Source organism: Vulpes vulpes, chromosome 12, assembly GCF_048418805.1.
Source record: "Vulpes vulpes isolate BD-2025 chromosome 12, VulVul3, whole genome shotgun sequence".
NCBI lineage: Eukaryota > Metazoa > Chordata > Mammalia > Carnivora > Canidae > Vulpes > Vulpes vulpes.
The window spans coordinates 165,007,781-165,029,560 of NC_132791.1; the positions used below are offsets into that span (position 1 = coordinate 165,007,781).

Sequence of the window (21,780 nt, forward strand, 5' to 3'; positions counted from 1 at the left end):
GCAGGGGTTTGCAGAGACTGGACAGGCAGCAGGGAAGGAAGTGGTCAGGGCACCACGGGCCCAGGAGGTGCCTCTCCTCCACAGAGCCAGGCAATGGGACACAAAGCAAACATAGAAAACCTTCATTTGCAGATGATACAAATCTAAAAAACAAACAGCTCCTGTCCTTGGTGAAAGGGAAGTCATCCAGGGAGCAGTCCCAGTTGAGCTCTACGTTGGTGTACCCACAAGTCCCGCAGGGCCCTGGCCCAGGGTCTGCCCAATCACAGCCGTCTCCAGAGGCTTGAAGCCCACGTTGTCCAGAGGGATCCCAAAGGCCAGGAGCTTCGCCTCATAGGTGCGCAGCAGGTCATTGTGGGCCTATAGGATCAGAGCGACGTCAGGGCAGGGCGCAGGGCCAGGCCAAGGCTGACTCCAGCCCAGGCCCACTCAGCTCTGGAGGACATGGGAGGGTGGTGCTGGGAAACCATAAAGCTAACCTTTACTGGTGCCTCATGTGAGGCCGCACCTGGTCATAAGCACTTTTACATACATGAACTCAGGTAATTCACAATGGTAGATGCTGCCGATGTTGTTATTTCACAAATGGGGAAACTGAGGCAGAAGATACAGACTCAGAGCAGAATTGTGGTCTGAGGATGCTCCTGGTTCCTTGTCCAGCATTTCTCATTCAATTTGGTCACCTTGACTTCCTGGGCATGACCTTCCACGTATATGTGCTCACTGAGCCTCCCTGCTTTGTTTGATGCTATCTCCTGCCCCAGGTGGAGAGTGCAGATGGCTCTCCCTCCCCACTCCCAGGAAGGCTAAGGTCTGGGCAGCAGTGCTGGTGGGGCCAACATGAGGCAAGGTTCCTGTTCCCCACTCTGGAAAACGGATACTTTTTAAAGGGTGAATTGCATCAGATGGTTCTAAGTGTTTGAAGAGCTGATGGCACATGAAATGCCTGGAGCCTGCCCTGACTCAGATCAAAAGCTCTAAGGGCTTATTATCCACACCATCAACAAAAAAAAGGGTGCTGGAGCTTGGAGCTGAGATTTAAAGGGTGAACTATGGCCAAGCCCCAGAGAGAACTAGAGGGCTGCGTCCTGGCTCTCATCCCTCTCTAGGGGACGGACCTCCTGACAACCAGGTACGAGTGATGGACGTTTCCCCAGAACTGCACACAGCAGTAGAGGGCCCTAATTCTGTGTGTCAATATCAGGGGATACCAGAATATCTAAGGGAAGGGTCCAGATGGGTAGGCCGAGGAGAGGCCCAGAGAGGGCTGGTCACCATGAAGCCCAGCGCCAATGATAGGCACTGCCTCCCTCCTGGGGTTCCACAACCCAGGATGCAGAGTACAACCAGGAAGGTACATCCACCCTGCAGATTTATAGGCTTATCTGAGTCACACTCATGGGGATGCTGCTCAAGGTAAAGGGATCTGTAGGCAGCACTGTGTCCACATTCCCCACAGGCAAAGCCCAGACAGAGCTGTGGGCTCTGGCATGGAGGTGACACCACTGGGAGAGGGCCCAGGCCTCTTGGGTTCATGGCCCAGGCCCTCTTGGGTTCTTGGGCGATGGGATCAAGGCACTCACTGCCCCTCCCCAACTACAGGAGGCTTCCATGCTGATGTGTGTTTTTGGTGTGGGACAGGGTGTGCAGCTTTCATCAGACTTACAAAGGAGTGAAAAAAAGGTGAGACTCGTAACTGTTCCCTGTGTGGAAGAAACAAAGGAAGCCCATCCAATCACCCCAGAGGCCAGGTCAGCAAGAGCAAAGGTCAGAAAGGGAGAGAGAGACAGAGTCTGCTGGACAAACTGCCCTCATTTACCAGATACCCGCTGGGCATGCCCTGTAAGGGACACAAGGATGGTGGCCAGAGTTGTGGTGATGCGGCCCAGGCCACACACAGATTGACCTGAGAAGGCACAACCAGCCTCAGGTTGTGTATACCTGGAAGGTGTAAATGATACGGGGAGGGGGAAGGGGGGGCTGAGAGAGGGGCGGCGGGGGGGGGGGTTCCTCGTACCTTGCAGACCCGGGCCAGCTCATACTGCAAGTCCTTGATAGTGGTGTTCTTCGATTCTAGAACGTCCTGAGGAGAGAAAGGTGGATGTATCTTTGAGCTTGTCTTTGGGCAGAGGCAGATGGGGGTGGGGGGCCTGGAGCTCCACAAGGGAACCCCAGACATCCAGGGAATGGCAGCCTGGCTCCATCAATGTGTACGTCCACACAGGAAGAAGCCAGCCAACACAGAAAGGTCTTCAAAGGGGAAACAGAAAATAGGACCTGCCTCTCTGTAAGGAAGCTGTCTAGATGATGAGAAGTAAGGACAAGAGGTTTGAGAAGCCAGGGCAACCGAGGCCCCTTGAACCCCCACCTGCCTCCTGGGAGGAAAACTGACCAGGAAAGGCCCTGGCCCGCGGGGACAGCTGCAGTGACCACTGTGCATAGGACTGCTTTTATCCCCTTTGGCAACATACGGTTAGCTCACCCAGCTCCAAGACCAGCTGCCCTTCCCAACAACAGAGGCAGGAAAGCTCTCCTCCCCTTTCCAATGGGGAAAGGGCAACTTTTCCTGCCTGACAGCGTTCATAGGGTCTCACACACAAGTAGGGACAAGCACCCTGGTCCCTGGTGCTGCCAGCCCAGACCAGGCCCCTGCTATGTGGCTGCACCACCTCAGGCCCCAAGAGCCTGTCCCAGTGGCTCGGGCCCCACAGGCCCTGCTGCCCACTGAGCCAGGACTCACTGCTGCCCAGAAGCAATGCCTGGTCTCACCCAGAAACAAGCATATGTCACCTTGGACTCCATCAGCAGCAAGTCCTTCATACCACATCAGTGCCAGCTCACCTCCTGCCTTCCCAGGGGGCTGTCTCTGATCCAGTCCGCCCCACCCAGAACCCTCCATGGTTCCTCACTAGCCTCAAATTCAGGCACAGGAGACATGCTTCAGAACCACTCCCATCCCTCTGGCTCTGCTTCCCTCCCTTCAGCCTTGCAATCCCCCCAACACCAGAGCAAGGGGCTCCCAAGTGTACAACACACCAGGTAGCAGCTCAAGCCTCAGGTCAAGGCCACGTGGGCAGTAGGCTAGTCCACAGTACTTTATATATATATATATATATATATATATATATATATATATATATATATGATTTATTTATTTATTTGAGAGAGAAAGAGAGAGAGAATGTGTATGAGAGTGGGGAAGGAGAGACAGACTCTCAAGCCGACTCCACACTGCGTGTGGAGGGAGCCTGTCTTGGGGCTCGATCTCACAACCCATGAGTTCATAACCTGAGTGAAACCAAGAGTCAGCCAGACGCTTAATCAACTGAGCCCCCTAGGTGCCCCTAGAGTGCTTTAAGAAAAGATTAAGTGACCTAACAGTTAATCTTCTGGGCCCAAGTGCCATGTGAACAGATGGGGTTTATGTTCAGCTAAACCATATGTTGACAAATCACCTTAAAAACGCTGCCTATAGGGATGCCTGGATGGCTCAACAGTTGAGCACCTGCCTTCAGCCAAGGGGTCCCGGGATCGAGTCCCACATCGGGCTCCCTGCATGGAGCCTGTTTCTCTCTCTGCCTGTGTCTCTGCTTCTTGCTCTCTGTGTCTCTCATTAATAAATAAATAAAATCTTTAAAAAAAAAAAATGCTGCCTGTGAATTTCTCGGGTTAAAACACACCTACACAGTGAAACCTCCTTAGGCCCCTGACTCAGAAGATCTGTTTCTCCACACAGGAGGAGCAGAGACACAAGCACCCTCCACTCTGGAAAGAGGGACCTCTGGGACAAGCTGGCCTCCCCTCACTGGGCATCTCTACGGAAACGTGCAGACCTGCATCCTAACTTCCGGGCCCTCAAGGGAACTGTACATGGGGCTGCCCCAGATCTGATGGCTGCAGGTCATCCAGGGGGCCAGGATCCCAGCACAACCACCTTCCCTGGCAGCAACAAAGACTGCTTGTCCAGCATCACCCATTCTTTCTGTAACACACCCTCACTAGGCCCAGGAACAGAGACACCAGGCCCAGTTCTGGGCAGGAGATGACCTGCCAGGTGCTGTCAGGTTTTTTCTCTGCTGGGCCATAGGTGGTGGTGATCACTGTCCTGATTCCTCAGTTGACTCAGGTAACCCCTGGGCACCCAGGCCTCATCTGTCTTGTTCAGTACTCTCCCCTCTGCCCAACACAGCCCCAGCAGAGAGGAACATCACAAATACCTGTGAACTCATGACTGGACAGATGCTCTAGCCTTGGCTCAGATGTTAACTCCCTCTGGGAAGCCTGCCCCAGGCCCCGACACAAAGGCATGCCCATAGCCCTGCCCACAGCCCACATCAACCAGGACATCTTAGTATGCCAGGTGGACTATGGCAGTGGCCTTGGATGACAGCTCACAGGCTCAGCTGTCCCCAGGGCCTGGTTTGTCACCAGATGCCTGAGGACCACAGGACCAACATTTTCAGAGCAGCTTGAGAGACCCAGGGCCTGACAGGCTAAGCTAAACCTGTCTTGAGGACTGGATGGGCAGTGGCTCAGGGCCAGATGGTACAAAGAGGTTAAGAAGAAAGACCTCAGAAAGACATGAGCAAAACCAGTAAAGAGAGCATGGGGAGCCTAATAGCACACGCAGGCCTGTGCGCACACATCTGCAATACCCATCTATGCTTGGGCCACAGGAAACCGTGACGGTCCCTCCCCAACATTAACTGAGGGTCTCCACTGGAATGACAGAGGCTGACACACATGTATGACACAGTAACCCCCAACCTGAGCCCAGGATACCCGCTGGGTGGGGCAAGAACGTGAGGCTGCAGCCCAGCCCCTCCCCAGGAGCCCACCCAGGACCTACCTCCAGTTTGCGGGACACGAGAGTCAGCGCTGTGGGGTCCAGGTTGGAAGCCGCCAGCACCTCATTGAACTGCACCTCTTTCTTCTCCACAGCAGCACTCAGCGCCTGTAGCTTACGCTCCAGAACCAGATTTTTGAAGCCCACCTTCTGCTGTACCTCCAGGATGGCTGCAGTGAATTTCCGATATAGCTCATCCCGCTCCTGCTGCACCTGCAAGGGTCAGGTGGTGATAAAGAGGCCACCTCCCCTGGGGGCGTGGCACTGGGGAGAAGCCTCTTCCTACCTCTGCCCCCCAGCTCCACCCCCGCCTGGGCCAGAACATACCAATTCTGCAGAATCAATTCACCAGTACCCACCCATGGGTGGGTCTCTGTGTTGTCTACACTGCCTGCACACCCACGCTCTCTAACAGATTAAAGACGTGCAGCCATCCACGCTGTGGAAGGCAGGAGGAAACACTAATCAGATCCACTTCCACTAAGCTGTTTCAGGAAGCAGCCAGGTACCCTGGTGAGAGGTAGTCAGGCCCCACAGAGGGGTTGGGTTTGGGCAGTAGGCTCAGGAAAGACCCTGTCCCTGATCACCCCTACGTGAGATCAAGGCATCAACTCCATCAAGCAATGTTGAGGGGATGCACTCCCTGTGCCAGCCTCAGAGCCCAGAGCTCCACACATCAACATGCCCCACAAATAGCAGATCTACAGAACAACTCTGGAGCCAACTGCCTGCCGATAAATAAAGGTGTTCTTTTAAAAAGAGCTTTCATTTCTTTTACTTTTCACTGTGCACATAAAAGAGCAAGACTTTGTGGAAGTATAAAAAGTAAAACACCCCTTAACCAACCTCCCAGAGGCCACATATGAACATATGCTATAACCCCTTCCAGAATGTTCTCTACAGGTATAAAAACATATCTTACAGCTAGAAAGAGAAGAGGATTCTGCTCAAACCCACAGCATCTTATGCTTCCCCTTACTGTACAGTTTTCCCTAGATTTGCTTCAATCTAGTCCCTGTCACTTTGGTCTTTAAAAGTTGTTGACAGGGCAGCCCGGGTGGCTCAGCAGTTTAGCGCCACCTTCAGCCCAGGTTGTGATCCTGGAGACCCGGAATCGAGTCCCACATAGGGCTCCTAGCATGGAGCCTACTTCTCCCTCTGCCTGTGTCTCTGCCTCTCTCTCTCTCTCTCTCTCTCTCTCTCTCTCTCTCTTGCTGTGTCTCTCATGAATAAAATAAAATATTTTAAAAAATAATAAAAAATTAAATAAAAAATAAAAGCTGTTGACAGGGGCACCTGGGTGGCTCAGTTGTTGAGTGTCTCTCTTTGGCTCAGGTCATGATCCCAGGGTCCTGGGACGGAATAAAACATCAGGCTCCCCACAGGGAGCCTGCTTCTTCCCTCCCTCTGCCTGTGTCTCTGCCTCTCTCTCTGTGTCTCTCATGAACAAATAAATAAAATCTTTAAAAAAATTTTTTTTAATTTTAAAAATTATCCAATTACTTAATTAAAATAAGATGAACATAAAAAAATAAAAAGAACAGCTCCTCTGAGCAAACTTTATCCAAATTCTGAACAACAAACCTTCTGGCCCAGCAATCCTACTGCCAGAGATTGACTTTCTTAAAAGAGATGCTCACAGTTACACAAAGATAAACTCCATAGGCACCTTGGTGACTCAGTCGGGGAAGCCTCTGCCTTGGGCTCAGGTCAGAATCCCAAGGTCCTGGGATCAAGCCCCACATTGGGTTCCCTGCTCAGTAGGGAGTCTGCTTCTCCCTCTGCCCTTCCCCCACCCCACTCGGTTTTTTTTTTTTTTCTCTCTCTCTCTCAAATAAATAAATAGAATCTTTTGTTAAAAAAGAAAAAACTTGGGATCCTTGGGTGGCACAGCGGTTTGGCGCCTGCCTTTGGCCCAGGGCGCGATCCTGGAGACCCGGGATCGAATCCCACGTCAGGCTCCTGGTGCATGGAGCCTGCTTCTCTCTCTCTCTCTCTCTCTCTATCATAAATAAATAAAAAAAATAAAAAAAAAAAACTTAAAAGGATGATTGTGGCTGCCATGTTTGCAACAGCAAAGGACTGAAACAGATATCTGTCCAGGGGAACTAGCTGCATGAACAGTGGGGCCCTCAGGCAAGGAGCCTAACCTGGCTGTTCTATGTGCACAATCTGGAGAGAGAGCACAACTAAGTGGAGATTAAAAAAAGAAAAGAAAAGAAAAGAAAAGAAAAGAAAAGAAAAGAAAAGAAAAGAAAAGAGGGATCCCTGGGTGGCGCAGCGGTTTGGCGCCTGCCTTTGGCCCAGGGCGCGATCCTGGAGACCCGGGATCGAGTCCCACGTCGGGCTCCCGGTGCATGGAGCCTGCTTCTCCCTCTGCCTGTGTCTCTTGCCTCTCTCTCTCCCTCTCTCACTGTGTGCCTATCATAAATTAAAAAAAAAAAAAAAAGAAAAGAAAAGAAAAGAAAAGAAAAGAAAAGAAAAGAAAAGAAAAGAAAAGAAAAAGCGCATGAAGCCATAGCTATACAAGGATACACAGGAAGTCTGTGAGAAACTCAAGGAGCTGCTACCACTTGTGAGGAGAACAGCGCTGAGCAGCAGGAAGGCCCTCTCATGTTCACTTACAGATGTCAGGATTCCATGACTTCCTTACTTACCAAGCACGCCTAACACTTTAGTACTTAGAGACACGTCTATAGATGAAAAAGATCCCAGATGCAAGGGGCCAGGTACCCTTCATGTGTCTCTGAGATGAGCCTGCAGGAGAACTGGAAATGACTAGCTCCCACCAGGGCATCTGCGGGGCCTTCTACAGAACGTGCCACAGGTTTGTGCCTCATCACCTCATAGAGCCTTGCAGAATGAGGAGTGGGCAACAGGACTCCTAGCTTCGAACCTTGAAAACCCAGCAACAGCACTAAGACCTCTGGGAACCAGGTGCAGGAAGAGTTCCTCACTGATCAGGCATCCAGCCAGCCCGCTGCAGTACCCGCCCAGCACCTGCTCACCTTGAGGAACCGCTGCTCCAGCACCTCATGTTCCCACTGTAGGGCCTTCAGCTCTTTCTCAGCGACCTTCAAACGGGCTTTTGTACACTGGAGAGAAAATGAGGGGTAGGACACAAAAAGTATTCGGATCAGGCATCCACATAGCACAGGCTCCTAGGGGGCGGCAAGCCCAAAAATAATCATCGGAAAGAGCTGGCTCAGGATCACCTGGTGACTCTTGATCTGAGGGTTAGGAGCTCAAGGCCCACACTGGCTGTAGACTGCTTCAATAGAAAGAAAAAAGAAGAAAAGAAAGAAAAAAAAGAAAAGAAAAGAAAGAAAAGAAAGAAAAGAAAAGAAAAGAAAAGAGAAAAGAAAAGAAAAGAAAGAAAAGAGAAAAGGAAAGAAAAGAAAAGAAAGAAAAAAAGAAAAGAAAGAAAAGAAAAGAAAAGAAAAGAAAAGAAAAGAAAAGAAAGAAGAAAAGAAAAGAAAAGAAAGAAAAGAAAAGAAAAGAAAAAGAAAAAGAAAAAGAAAAAGAAAAAGAAAAGAAGGCAGCCTGGGTGGCTCAGCGGTTTAGCGCCACGTTTGGCCCAGGGTGTGATCCTGGGGTCTAGGATCGAGTCCCACATTGGGCTCCCTACATGGAGCCTGCTTCTCCCTCTGCCTGTGTCTCTGCCTCTGTGTGTGTGTGTGTGTGTGTGTGTGTCTCTCATGAATAAATAAATACAATCTTAAAAAAAAAAAGAAAAGAAAATAGAAAGCAAGCAAGTAAGCACGAGCTGGCTCAAAGACACAAGAGGCTAAGCCTAACACTGGCAGGCTGGTAGGAATGTCTCACAGAGCACGCACCAACTTCCCCTCCCATCTATGGAGGACACCAGTCAAACAAAGGAGAGATGCATTTGTCCCTAAAGGCCAAACCCTGCTCTGGGTCTCAGGAGACAGCTTACTGATGTTCTTCTCCTGAGCCCTGGAGAAAGTGTGAGAGAGGTAAATTCAGGAGGAAACTCACAATCAGAATCTGCTTGTCCCACTCATAGTTCCTGAGCTTCTTCTGCATTTCGTTCATGTCATCCCGAGCCTTCTGGAGAGGGTCTGCCAGGCGCTTGTTCTGCATGGACACCTCCATCATCTCCTTCTCGAGGTGATCTTCCTTCTTGCGCATGTCCTCCATTTGTTCCTGTTGGCACAAGCGCAGGTGTGGAAGGGTTAGGCAAAGCAGAGGGAGCTGTGGTCTTTGGGGGTGAGGGCCCTCCTGGCCTCAAAGAACAGCCCTGAGGTCCTAGACCTATTTTATGTATAAACAGAGTAATTTCGCATGGTCTTAACTTATTCTGAATTTTCTAGGAATGCCCCTTCTACACAAATTGAGATAACACTTTGCTCAGGACCCATGGGGCATTCCCCACTTTGGGAACTCTGCCACTGCCAGCACTTACAGGATGATGACACCACTCGTGCAGCCATGCTGTAGCTCCCACTGCAATTCTGCATGACCTTTTCTACCTGTCAGATGCATCCTGCCCCATAGCCCCATCTACACTATACTCAGGGCAACATCCTGGCTGTTTTCAGCTATAAATGTGGAGAGGTTACACTATCTATGAATTTCAGTCAAGGACAACAGATATTTTTGTAAGTAGGGGTGTTGGGCCCAATGGGGCCAAGGGCTAGTGTCTGGACTCCTGATCTGGTCAGCCCTGAGTGGCACCTTGAGGGAGTTGATGAGGGCCAGATTGTTGAGGGTGATGTCGTTGTAGTAGTTCTTGATGTCTGTAAAGGCCTCTTCATGCCGCTGCATCAGCATGTTGATCTGGCCGTTCTTCCTCTCCTCCACCTCATGGATCTCAGTCTTTCTCTGCAGGTCAAGCTCGTCCCTAAGCATCTTCATCTTTTTATCATACTTGGCCTCAATTTCTGAAAGGCAGAAGCACAGAGAGGAGCAGATTACCCAGAGGCTCCAGAAGAGATGGAACCTATAAACACGGCCCAAGAACACCCACCAGAACAAAGGCTGTGCAAACAAGCTCACAAATGACATACAGCATGCACAACATAGTCTGCCTTCCTTTGTGTGTAGCAGACATTGCTAATCAATCCCTGGGTTAGGGTCACCTGATCCCATGGCAGTGTGGTCAGCCAGTCAGACTACAGAGTCTCATCAGTAAACCAGACAGACTTCTCAAATGGGAGCCACCTCAGGTCAGGAGCCATGGAAAAGACTATTCTAAGAATACTGCCGGTTGCTCCTAACTGCTGATTTATGCCAGGAGTGGGGAAGTAGGTGGTCATCACAGCCTCTCCAGCTTGCATGGAAATAAGTTGTTCCAGGATTCTGAACAATCCATCAGCCTTGGAAGCTATCACATCTTCTCTTAGCATGTCTGGCCCAATTTAACCTGGTTTCTGTGCTTGGGTTAGTAGCCCTGAAGGTAAATGACGTTCTGATGGGAGGGGCTCTGGCACTGTCTTATTCAGCGTACATGTGAGAAACCAACCTCGCACTTGCCTCTCAAAGTCATTCCGCATCTTGGTGATCTCCTCAGTGTGCTTCTGCAAAGGCAGAGAAGCAGGCTGTTACCAGGTGACACATACACACAGAAGCCTCTCCCTGGGGCTGGCCCAGCTCCTCAGTGGTATGAAAAATTCAACTCAGTAAACCCTGTGCTGTTACTGGTAGGTGCTGGGTTCCCCTCATCTCCAAGCTCACGCATCATGCTCAGAATAATGTGGTTTTGGTACTCCCACATTTCATAATTCAATTCCCTCAGCTAAAGTCACCTCTGAGCTTGACAGAGAATTATAAGACATTCCAAACACTAATCATGCTTGGCCCTTGGCTCAATCTGCCTTCACCCAGGCTGGAGACCACTGGCCATGTCTACACAGAGCTGTAGGCACTCTCCAGATGCCTGCCAACTCTGCCTCAGCTGTGTCTTAGAGCAGTATTAAAAATTATTATGACAGTTATAGGGACGCCTGGGTGGCTCAGTGGTTAAGCATCTGCCTTTGGCCCAGGGCGTGATCCTGGGATTTGGGAATGAGTCCCACATCAGGCTCCTTGCAGGGAGCCTGCAATAAAATAAAATCATAAATAAATAAATTAATTAATTAATTAAATAAATTTATTATTATGACAGTTATATATTAAATTTTTCAATAAAAAATTTAGATTACATTTTAGAGTAGTATTTTTGTACAAAGGGGAACTGACCATGTAACTATTCCATATGCAGGCCTCGGGTAAGCAGACAGCCCCACATTACTAAATTCACTGGAAACCAGCCCAGGCTGTACTTCTGTCAGCAAAGACCAGACAATTCTTGCAGACCAAGACTTCAACCTCAGGCTTCGCTGCAAAGTCTGCACCATTACTGATTTTTTTCCAGATTGAGTTGAGGCTGGTTTGCCTCTAGGCATGAGGCAAATGTGTGACAAAGTCTTCTCAACCCATGGCCAGGAAAGAGCCTTAGAAAACCAAAGTCAGGGATGCCTGTGTGGCTCAGCGGTTGAGCATCTGCCTTTGGCTCAGGGCATGATCCTGGGGTCCTGGGATCGAGTCCCACATCGGGCTTCTGCATGGAGCCTGCTTCTCCCCTCTCTTTCTCTCTGTGTCTCTCATGAATAAATAAATAAAATCTTTAAAAAAAAAAAAAAAAAAAAGAAAGAAAGAAAGAAAACCAAAGTCAGACACATCTTCCCTCACCCCAGGTCCACCAAAGGTACCCCAACTCAGCTTGGGTCAAAGGCCCAACCCTAACTGTGGTTTTTGATGCCAACAAGCTCTGACCTATCTCCCGCACCTCCTTGCCCCTTGTTCCTCTGGACCTTCACACTGGCTCATTCCCTATCCCTTCTCCAGACTTGGGTCTCCTCAAGCCCAGCTCAGCCCCCACCTCCTTCCAGCCTTTTTCCAAATGTCACCTTCTCACTGAGGCATCCCCAGAACTTCTTGTGAAAAAATGCAACCCCACCCCAATCCCCAGCACCCTCTTCCCACAGCACTCATGCCTATGGATATGCTCTATGCATTCAACAGTCTATTCTGTCTTTCATCTCCTTACTGGACCATCAAGGCCTGGGACCTTACGAGCACTCACCAAACGAATTTCAACCACCATCTGGAACCTCTCCAGCCCCCTCTCAGAAAGGACCAAAAACTCGGCCAGGTACTCATGAACCTGACTTGCATGACAAACTGCTGTGGCTGCCTAGGGGCTAGCACACTGGACACTTTAATGGTTCTGTATATTTCTAGGTGCACCTGATAGACTCCCTGGGAAAGCAGCCAGGTGTCAGGTATCAGCAGCATGTGGAGAGGGACCCTGTGAAGTCAGTTTGTTGCTCAAGTTGAGACATGACTTTGTACTTGGCTCCCAAATGGGATTTGTCTGGCTGTGTGCTTTTTTTCTTTTAATATTTCAATTAATTGCTAAAATGTGAGGAACTTCTAAAAAATATATGAATTCCCAGTTATGTTGAATAATCAGGAGTTCACGGTCCCCAGGAGCCAATCAGGCCCTGGCGACCCTCACACCTACCAGCCGCAGGTTCTTCACCACCACCTCGTTGGCCAACTCCTGCTCCTTGAGCTCCACCTTTAGCGCCCGCATATCTTTGCGTAGTATACCCTCCTGTGTGTGGTGCTCCTTCTGGGCCAGCTTCATGACCACGGTGCCCTCGGCCTTCATCTCTGTCAGGTTGTTCTGATGCTCGTACAGCAGGTGTTTCACCTTCTGCTTGTAGACCTGTGGACAGCGGGAGCACCACCTGCTCACCTGCACACTCTCACACACACTCTTGCATATGCATGCTCACCTGTACGCACATATCCTTTTATGAAAAATACCTTCGTTTCCCAGTGTAAAGGGTACAAAGGGGTGCAACCCCCAAATAAAGGAGAGAAAATGCCCCCTGTCCCTTGTCCACCCCTCTGTTCCATACGCGAAGACCTGCTGGGATAGGCAGGTCAGCCCCACTTACCTTGATCTCAACCTGATGCCTCTCCTCAGCCTCCTCCATCTCCCGGTCTTTGTTGCGCAGCTCAGCCTTCTTCTCCTCCAGCTGCCTCCGTGTGATCTCCCAGAAGGTGTGGATCTTGTCCCGCTCTAATTGGAAGTAGTTGCGCTCCTCGCGTTCACGGTCCAGCTCCTCGCGGATGCGGCTGATATGCTCCTCCACCTGCCAGGCAGAGCAGAGCCATGAGGACCCAGCAAGGGCCCACCGAATTCAAAGAAAAAAGAAGGACAACTCACACCTACAAACAAGTAAAAACTAAAAGTAAAAAGTGAAAATATGATGCTAGGGGGCACCTGCATGGCTCAGTGGTTGGGCATCTGCCTCTGGCTCAGGTCGTGATCCTGGAGTCCTGAGACAGAGTCCTGCATCAGAGTACTGCAGGGAGCCTGTTTCTCCCTCTGCTTATGTCTCTGCCTATCTCTCTGTGTCTCTCGTGAATAAATAAATAAAATCTTTTTAAAAATATATGACGCTAGGAAGGTTCCAAAGATAGGACAGATTCAGAAAATAGCAGAAATATCTTGAATGTGGGGACTTCTGGGTGGCTCAGCGGTTAAGCACCTGCCTTTGGCTCAGGGCATGATCCTGGAGTCCCAGGATGGAGTCCCACATCAGGCTCCCAGCATGGAGCCTGCTTCTCCCTCTGCCTATGTCTCTACCTCTCTGTCTCTCTGTGTCTTTCATGAATAAATAAATAAAATTTTTTAAAAAAGAAAGAAATATCTTGAATGTGGGCAATAATCATAAAATGATTATATCCTTTAATCCATTCCTGGGAATTTAGACTAAAGAAATTTTGCAAAAAACACAAGAGCTTTCTGCTCAGAGACATTAGCCACACCATTATTACGACAGCAAAAAAATTTAAAAGGATAGGGCACCTGGGTGGCTCAGTTGGTTCAGAGTCCAACTCTTGGTTTTGGCTCAGGTCGTGATCTCATGGATGGTGGGATAGAGCCAGTCGGGCTCCACGTTCAGTGGGGTATCTGCTTGTAGGTTCTCTCCCTTTGCCCCTACCCCCCACTCACACACATGCACTCTCTCTCAAACAAATAAATAAATCCTTTTTAAAAATTTTAAAAGGAAGTAATCTAAGATGATTTTAAATACTGAAATGATTGAAAAATTAGAGTAAATCTATAGTAGGATTATAGGTCCCAAAGACACACAGATAAGAAAATGTTAGAGCACCATAGATATTCACAAAATAACGCTAAATTAAAAACACTCACCTTTAAAGGTATATGTTAAGCAAAAAAAAACACACAAAACCAGAAGACCCCCTAACAGTCAAAAAAGGTTTGATCCAAAACCAACTGCAAATCTGCAAATAGGTTAAAATTAAAAGGAAAGTAGGACAGGCTCTTGGTTTCCTTGTGAATTTTATTTCCATCAAGATTTGGTCATCAATGTCTCCAGAGGCAAGGGAAACAGAAGCAAAAATGAACTATTAGGACTTCATCAAGATAAAAAGCTCCTGCACGGCAAAGGAAACAATCAACAAAAGTAAAAGGCAGCCCACAGAATGGGAGAAGATATTTGCAATGATATTTCGGATAAAGGGCTAGTATCCAAAATTTATAAAGAGCTTATCACACTCAACACCCAGAAAACAAATAATTCAGTTAAGAAATGGGCAGAAGACATATGTATAGACACTTTTCCAAAGAACACATCCAGATGGCTGACAGACACATGAAAAAATGCTCACCATCACTCATCATCAGGGACATACAAATCAAAACCAGATTGAGACACTACCTCACACCAGTCAGAATGGCTAAAATTAACAACATAAGAAATAAGAGGTGTTGGTAGGAGGATGCTGAGAAAGGGGAACCCTCTTACACTGTTGGTTGGAATACAAACTGGTGTGGCCACTCTGGAAAACAGCAGACAGGTTTCTCACAAAGTTAAAACGAGAACTACTCTATGACCCAGCAATAGCAATACTAGGTATTTATTACCCAAAGGATACAAAATACAGATTTGAAGCAGTAAACACACCCCAATGTTTACAGCAGCATTATCTACTATAACCAAATTGGAGAGAGCCCAAATGTCCATCAACTGATGAATGGATACAGAAGATGAGGAATATACATATAATGGAATACTACTCAGCCATCAAAAAGAATGAGGTCTTGCCATTTGCAACAACATGGGGAGCCTGATGTGGGGCTTGTTATCAGGACCCCGGGATCAAAACCTGAGCCAAGGGCAGACGCTTAACCTACTGAGCCACCCAGGTGCCCCACCATAAAAGACTCTTAGTGATAGAGAACAAACTGAGGGATGAGGGAGTTGGCTGGGGGATGGAATACATGGGGGGTGGGCATGTTAGGGTGAGCTTTGGGTGTCGTATGGAAGTGATGAATCACTGAATTCTACTCCAGAAACCAATATGGCACTGCATGTTAACTAAGTAAAATTTAGCTTAAAAAAAAAAAAAAAAAAGAATTTGTCATCTTCTGAGCACAACATCAAGCCACTCACTGTTAAGGGTTTCTCTCCTGATAACTCCACTCCCCACAGAGAAATCACATTTCTCACTTGAAGGGAAGGCCAAGATAACAACCACCTGAGGAGTGGTAGCCGGAGGATCTCTGTGTTGAGGAACCTGCATGGAGCCTGGCTGCCCAGGAGCGTCTGACTAGGGCCTCAGTGGATGGCAGGGTCTTCGTGTCACAGACCTTTAGTGTCCAAACTCAAAATAGCTTACACTAGGCTCCTACCTACTTTGACTGGCTGACTGTCAGATTTCAATGAATATTGGGTTTCTTATAAATATGCGGATTTCTAGCTTCTCTTTAAAACTCAGGAAACAGGGGATCCCTGGGTGGCTCAGTGGTTTAGCGTCTGCTTTCGGCCCAAGGCATGATCCTGGAGTCCCGGGATCGAGTCCCACATCGGGCTCCCTGCATGGAGCCTGCTCCTCCCTCTGCCTGTGTCTCTGCCTCTCTCTCTCTGTGTGTCTCTCATGAATAAATAAATAAAATCTTAAAAAAAAAAAACAACTCAGGAAACAGGGGTGCTTGGGTGGCTCAGTCAGTTAAGCATCCAACTCTTGATTACGGCTCAGGTCATGATATCAGAGTCATGAGATCAAGTCCCTCATCAGGCTCTGTGCTCAGCAGAGTCTGCTTGAGATTCTCTCCCTCTCTATCTGCCCTCCCCTTGCTCTCACTCTCTCACTTTCTCTCAATAAATAAGTAAATAAAATATTAAAAAAAAAAAAAAACAACATACCACCCGGAGCCCAATGCCCATAGAGTAATCATCCAATTAACTGACTGCAGCTGTCCCCAGTCCCTCAACCCCGCTGGACCCTGGAGAGGTCTGGGGTGGCAGTCGCACACGTGCAGAGGGACCACTGCTGTGTCCCAGTCCTGTACCCACAGAGACAAGAAACAGCTCAAGTGTTGGGACAATGTGATGTGCAATCCAATCTCCACACAGCAGCTCCAGTGATCTCTCCAAAATACAAACTTGAACCCATTACCATCTGCTGAAACTACCTATGGTTTCCCTGCATACAGAATAAAGCAACTCCTCACCACTGTGCAAGGGCCTCTGCCCAGCTCTCCACCTTCAGCTCATGGTATTCTCCTTTGTATTTACATCTTATCATAAAACTATCAAAAGAAGGACACCTGGGTGGCTCAGTCCATTAAGCCTCCAACTCAACTCTTGGTTTTGGCTCAGGTCATGATCTCAGGATCCTGGGATCAAGCCCTGCGTCAGGCCCTGAGCTCAGTGAGGAGTCTGCTTCTCTCCTTCTCTTGCTCTTTCTCTCTCAAATAAATAAATAAATCTTAAAAAAAAAACTATCAAAATAAAGTTAGGTTTATTAACACTAACACACAAGCTGACATGGAACCCTCCACACGTCCCTATCAGACACTCATGGGTCAGTCATCAAGATGGAGGCTGAGGGAGGCACTACATCTGCTCTCATCATTCATAATGTGTTACAGTTGGTTTTTTTTTTTTTTTAATTTTTATTTATTTATGATAGTCACAGAGAGAGAGAGAGAGAGAGAGAGGCAGAGACATAGGCAGAGGGAGAAGCAGGCTCCATGCACCGGGAGCCCGACGTGGGATTCGATCCCGGGTCTCCAGGATCGTGCCCTGGGCCAAAGGCAGGTGCCAAACCACTGTGCCACCCAGGGATCCCTGTGTTACAGTTTTTAAGAGGCTTTTGGCTGAAATTATGATTATATAATTATGTTCTCTAGCTCTTCATCAAAATGAACAAGTGACTTAAAATAATTCCAACTGTTTAATGGCAAATAAAATAAATAAGAATACTATGTATGCATATACAGTGATAACAGCTCAGCAAACATCAGCTACATAAAAGGGTAAGACTGAAAGGATACACAGAAAATTAAAGATAGGTTTTATATCCTGGGACACCTGCACCCCAATGTTTGTAACAGCAATGTCCACAACAGTCAAACTATGGAAAGAGCCACAATGTCCTTTGACAGATGAATGAATAAAGAAAATCTGGTATATATATGTATGTGTGTGTGTATATATATATATATATATACACACACACACACAATGGAATATTACTCAGCCATCAGAAAAGACGAATACTCACCATTTGCTTCCACATGGATAGAACTGGAGGGTATTATGCTGAGAGAAATAAGTCAATTGGAAAAGGACAATCATCATATGCTTTCACTCATATGTGAAATATAAGAAATAATGAAAAGGATTATAAGGGAAAGGAGGGGAACTAGGTTGGAAAAATTAGAGAAGGAGACAAACCATGAAAGACTCCTAACTGGGAAACAAACAAGAGTTACAGAAGGGGAGGCAGGTGGGGGGATGGGGTAATTGGGTGACAGGTACTAAGGAGGGCACTTGATGGAATGAGCACTGGGTGTTATACTATATGTTGGCAAATTGAATTTAAATTTTAAAAGACGTAAAAAAAATAAATTTAAAAATTGTTTAAATAAAAAATAAAAATTCCCTTCTACTGCCAAAATAACAAATAAATAAAAATAAAAATAGGTTTTATATCAGAAAATCATTTTCTTCCAAATTCCTACCACCCTATAAAAAAAAAAAATTCTTCAATGTAGCTGTATTGTTGGGTTTTGGTTGTTGTTGTTTTTTTTTTAAGATTTTATTTCATTTATTTATTCATGAGAGACATACAGAAAGAGGCAGAGACACAGACAGAGGGAGGAGAAGCAGCTCCATGCAGGAAGCCTGATGTGGGACTTGATCTCGGAATCGGGATCATGTCCTGAGCCGAAGGCAGATGCTCAACTGCTGAGCCACCCAGGCATCCCTGTAATGTTGTTTTTTTTTTTAAATATGTACTCTACTTGATAGTTTTGGAGAAAATGAGAAGAATGGAAATGGGAGAGAGCATATACTGGTTTGGATAGAAGTGCAGGAACAGACTAAGGGGAGACAGACAAGGAGGCAGTAGGCAGTAGTCTGAAAGAAGTTCATAAAGACACACAGCCAGAGACAACTTGGAGCAACACCCACCAGTCCCATCCCGACCCAAGACGAGGCTAAGGCCTTGCTCACCTGCTCCTTGCTCATGTCCTCCGGAGCAAGCCCGTCAACAATCGGGGTACCTTTGGTTTTCCCTTTCTTTCCTTTCTTCTTGGGTGCCTTTGATTAAAGAAAAGATGATTAGGTAAGGAAGGGAAACTCTGTCTAAAGGCATCACCTTCTGGCTGGCTCTGATGAGCCCCTGGGCATACTGGGATAAGAGTACCTGTTCTGGCACCTCTCTCCTATTGCTCACTGTCTCATGCCCCATGTGGAGCACATCACTGTGCCCTCAGGTTTCCCACCCATAACCACCCACACATTCTCTGTTAACACCTTTCAAGAAGCAAGGGAAAAAATCATCCTTTTCAGAAGAGAACATTTTCTCCCTCAAAAAGGAAGGGAGGGGGAACGTGTTCCAAATCGACTCCTTGGTATGTGGCAGGTACCTCCTGGGCATGAATACAAAATTTACTTAGCCAGGAAGAATCCCAATAGCACACTGTCAAACATTACCATGTTGGCAATAATACCTGGTAACCACCATAGAGAAACCTGCAAAAAAAACTGGGTAAGGAGAAACAGCCCTACAGCAATGATCATGAGGCTTCCTTTCTTCCAAATATAAAACTTCTTCCAAGGGCCTTGGTCAAGAGCTGAAGCAGACAGCACTCACCACAGAGTGGGTGCTCTGCAAATGAACCACACGGAACTGGTCATAGTGTCACTTTTGCTTTTAACAACTTGGACAAGATGAAAGAACCTCCCACCCCCCATTCACTTGCCAAGGGCCACTCAAGTAGGTATTGAACTTCCAAATCCTTACCTTCTGCCTTCACCTCTAACTAATTCTGTGATTCATGCTTTTGTGTGTGCATGCATCTACATGTTTCTGTAACACGTGTGTGTGCTTCTAAATGCTTCTATTAATGCTTTTATATGTGTTTATGTATGTCTACAGGTCTAACGTTTTTGTGACTACAAAAAAAATTTATTTAAAAAAAATTTTTTTACAAAAAACTTTTACATGGATCTTAGAAAACACAGAAAAGTAAAAAGAAAACAGGAAAATCACCCATATTCCAACAAGCTAGTGATACACGTAGGTATTTTGGTGGTCTTTTCCAGCTGGTTTTAAAAGACCCATGCACTGAAATCTTTACTCCTAGCCTACTGCCCTCTTTCCCAGCCTTCTACTCCAAGAAGTCCAGCCCAAGAGAAGGTCCCACAGGTTCTTAACTACTTGGTAATTCACAGCCAAGTGCAGGGGCTTGGCATAGCTCTGGGAGAGGCATCCTCCCCACCAGCTGATACTCTCTCCTGCTGCGTCTGCCTGGAAAACCAGCTCCTGAAAACTCCTGTATCAGGGCGGGGCAGCTGAGGGTCCTACTACGGGAGAGAGACAGGGATGTAGAACTGGTGAAGCCATGAGCTCTCACCCTGCTCTGCTCCGTATAGGCCTGACTCCTCCGAAGCTCTGCAAGGAAACAGCAGCTACTGTACCCTGAGGCTCTGTCCAGGACCCCTTGGTGCAGAGGGACCCCTAGCCACGCTGGGGTGCCCCAGGCTCTTCGTCCCAGAGAATGGAGGTCCCTGAACCCGACTGTGCGCCATGGGACGCTGCATGCACCAGGGTCCTAGGCCTGCCTGTACCTAGGTCCTAAAGATCTGGAGGATTGAGACTTCCAAACAGGAAATCCTTCTGACCAGGTTCTTCTGGACAGCGTGCACGCCAGACCCTGGATCGGGGCGGGGCGTCTATGAGCACCCCTGCGAGCGCCGGATCCTGGAGAGCTCAGAGAGCTCGGATCGCTCAGGTCCAAGTGCGTGTGGGATCCGCGATCCAGGATCCCGAGCACCCGGTGCTCTCCTCCCCAAGACGCCACGAGAGTACCAAGGCCTCAGTTCCAGTGACCCGGAGCCCAGGCCTCCCCATTCTGGGGTCTCAGCGGGCACAGGTCCCGGGGACCCAGGCTTCCCCGTCCGGGGGCCTCTGCGCGCAGGGCCGGGTAACCAAGGAGCCCCAGGCCCCCGCTCCGCCTCACCATGGCTCTGGTGGTCGAGTCTTGCCGCCCCCCGCAGATAGAAGCGCCAGCTGGGCGGAGGCTGCGCCGTCTCCCGGCAACCGATGGGCGGTCCTGCGCGAAGTCTTGAAGATCCTCGCGAGACTCCGAGGGCTGTGCCAGCCCCTAGCAACCGCGGAGGCGAGTTCCTAGCAACGCGCGCTGGGCGGAGCCCGGGGTTGCCGGAGTGGGTAGGTCTTGCCAGCACCCTGGCACCAACCCCGTGCTTGATCTCCCCGAAGCTCCTAAACGCATCCCGTTGCGATTTGGTGGTGTTTGGTTTTGTTTTTTGCGTGTCTCCCCGACTAGCACCTAAGCTCCACGAAAGGGGGAGGAACTGCTTCGTCCACTTCTTAGCTACAGCGCCTGCTGTACGGAGCAGATGCTCGGTAAAGACCTTCAGTAAAGGAGGGGGACAGGGAGGAAAGGAGGATCTGCCACCCAAGGGTCCCAGGCGTTATCCAAATTAGATTCAAATGTGGGCTGAGGTCATGCCCATCGGCCACACACACCCGCCCACCTTCGAAGATTCCTGCCCCCACCTCCTCACTCCCCCCACCCCCTCCCCACCCCCACCCCCGCTGTCCCGCTAAGGATGGAAGATAGCTAGGTTTCCCCCTGTGAGGAAAACTAGAAACCTCTGCCAGGAGTTTCCAGGCAGGAAGTGCAGAAAACAAAACAAAACAAAACAAAAATTCTTGCTCTGAAAACTGCTAGCCATTATATGATTTCGAAAGTGAATTTCATCTTATTACCTTAGGTACATCGCTCTAGTCAACCAGAAAGCTGAGAGTTTGTCATTAGCAGTTGTTCATCTTTACACACCATTTGTCCTCTTTCTTTCTACACTCTCTACTTTAGCATCTTCCTAACTAGTGCAGTGGGTCATGTTTTCCCTCCCATCTGTTTGGGGATGGAGAAGATTCCAGAATCTCCTCCCCACTGGAGAGTTGCACTGGGGACAGAGCATGAGTACTGAAGACGGGCCTGGGTGAGCTTGGATCTGCCAGTCTCGCCCAAGGAGGAAGATGCCTCATTCATTGGGCTCACTTACGTCCCAGGTGCACACAGAAGCAGGGATCTAAGAGGCACAGTGATGACCCTGAGGGACTTCCTGTTGCTCACCCAAGCCCTGGATGCTCTTGGTTTGGAGCTTGCACAGAGCCATGATTTATTTAGAGTAGGCCCTGAGGCCTTTCTGAGGTCTGGCCATGTCACTGTGCCTGGACAGCCAAGAGCTTGCTCCTCTGTGCCCAGACCCCACCAGCCCACTAATGCCAGGCCTTCCAGAGGAGTTTTGGCAGGCAACACAGTGCAGCTGGGTAACACAGAG

The 21,780-nt window shown here is 48.5% G+C and overlaps 1 protein-coding gene across 6 annotated transcripts; it reads right to left on the reverse strand.

Moving 5' to 3' along the window:
* Positions 1-107: 107 nt before the first annotated feature.
* Positions 108-20,540, reverse strand: GAS8 (growth arrest specific 8). Of its 6 annotated transcripts, none has more exons than XM_026005035.2 (11): positions 20,430-20,540; positions 18,418-18,504; positions 12,817-13,014; positions 12,375-12,581; positions 10,332-10,386; positions 9,545-9,750; positions 8,846-9,013; positions 7,855-7,941; positions 4,850-5,059; positions 2,018-2,083; positions 108-360 (listed from the first exon to the last, which is right to left on the reverse strand). In XM_026005035.2, the coding sequence occupies exons 1-11, from the start codon at positions 20,430-20,432 to the stop codon at positions 211-213; spliced, it is 1,437 nt and encodes a 478-aa protein (XP_025860820.1). In that variant the 5' UTR covers positions 20,433-20,540; the 3' UTR covers positions 108-210. The 6 variants fall into 6 exon arrangements, with proteins under 6 accessions (XP_025860820.1, XP_025860824.1, XP_025860821.1 ...); XM_026005039.2 differs by having other exon boundaries at positions 10,343-10,386; positions 20,430-20,507; XM_026005036.2 differs by having other exon boundaries at positions 20,038-20,462.
* Positions 20,541-21,780: the final 1,240 nt, after the last annotated feature.

What these genes read in the sequence shown, in the direction of transcription:
- GAS8 (XM_026005035.2), bottom strand. An exon ending in AGGACATGAGCAAGGAGCAG is followed by an intron (nt 13,015 to 18,417) that starts GTGAGCAAGGCC and finishes TCTGCCTGGCAG; the next exon opens with GTGGAGGAGCATATCAGCCG. An exon ending in TGGAGCAGCGGTTCCTCAAG is followed by an intron (nt 5,060 to 7,854) that starts GTGAGCAGGTGC and finishes TGACCCTTGCAG; the next exon opens with GTGCAGCAGGAGCGGGATGA.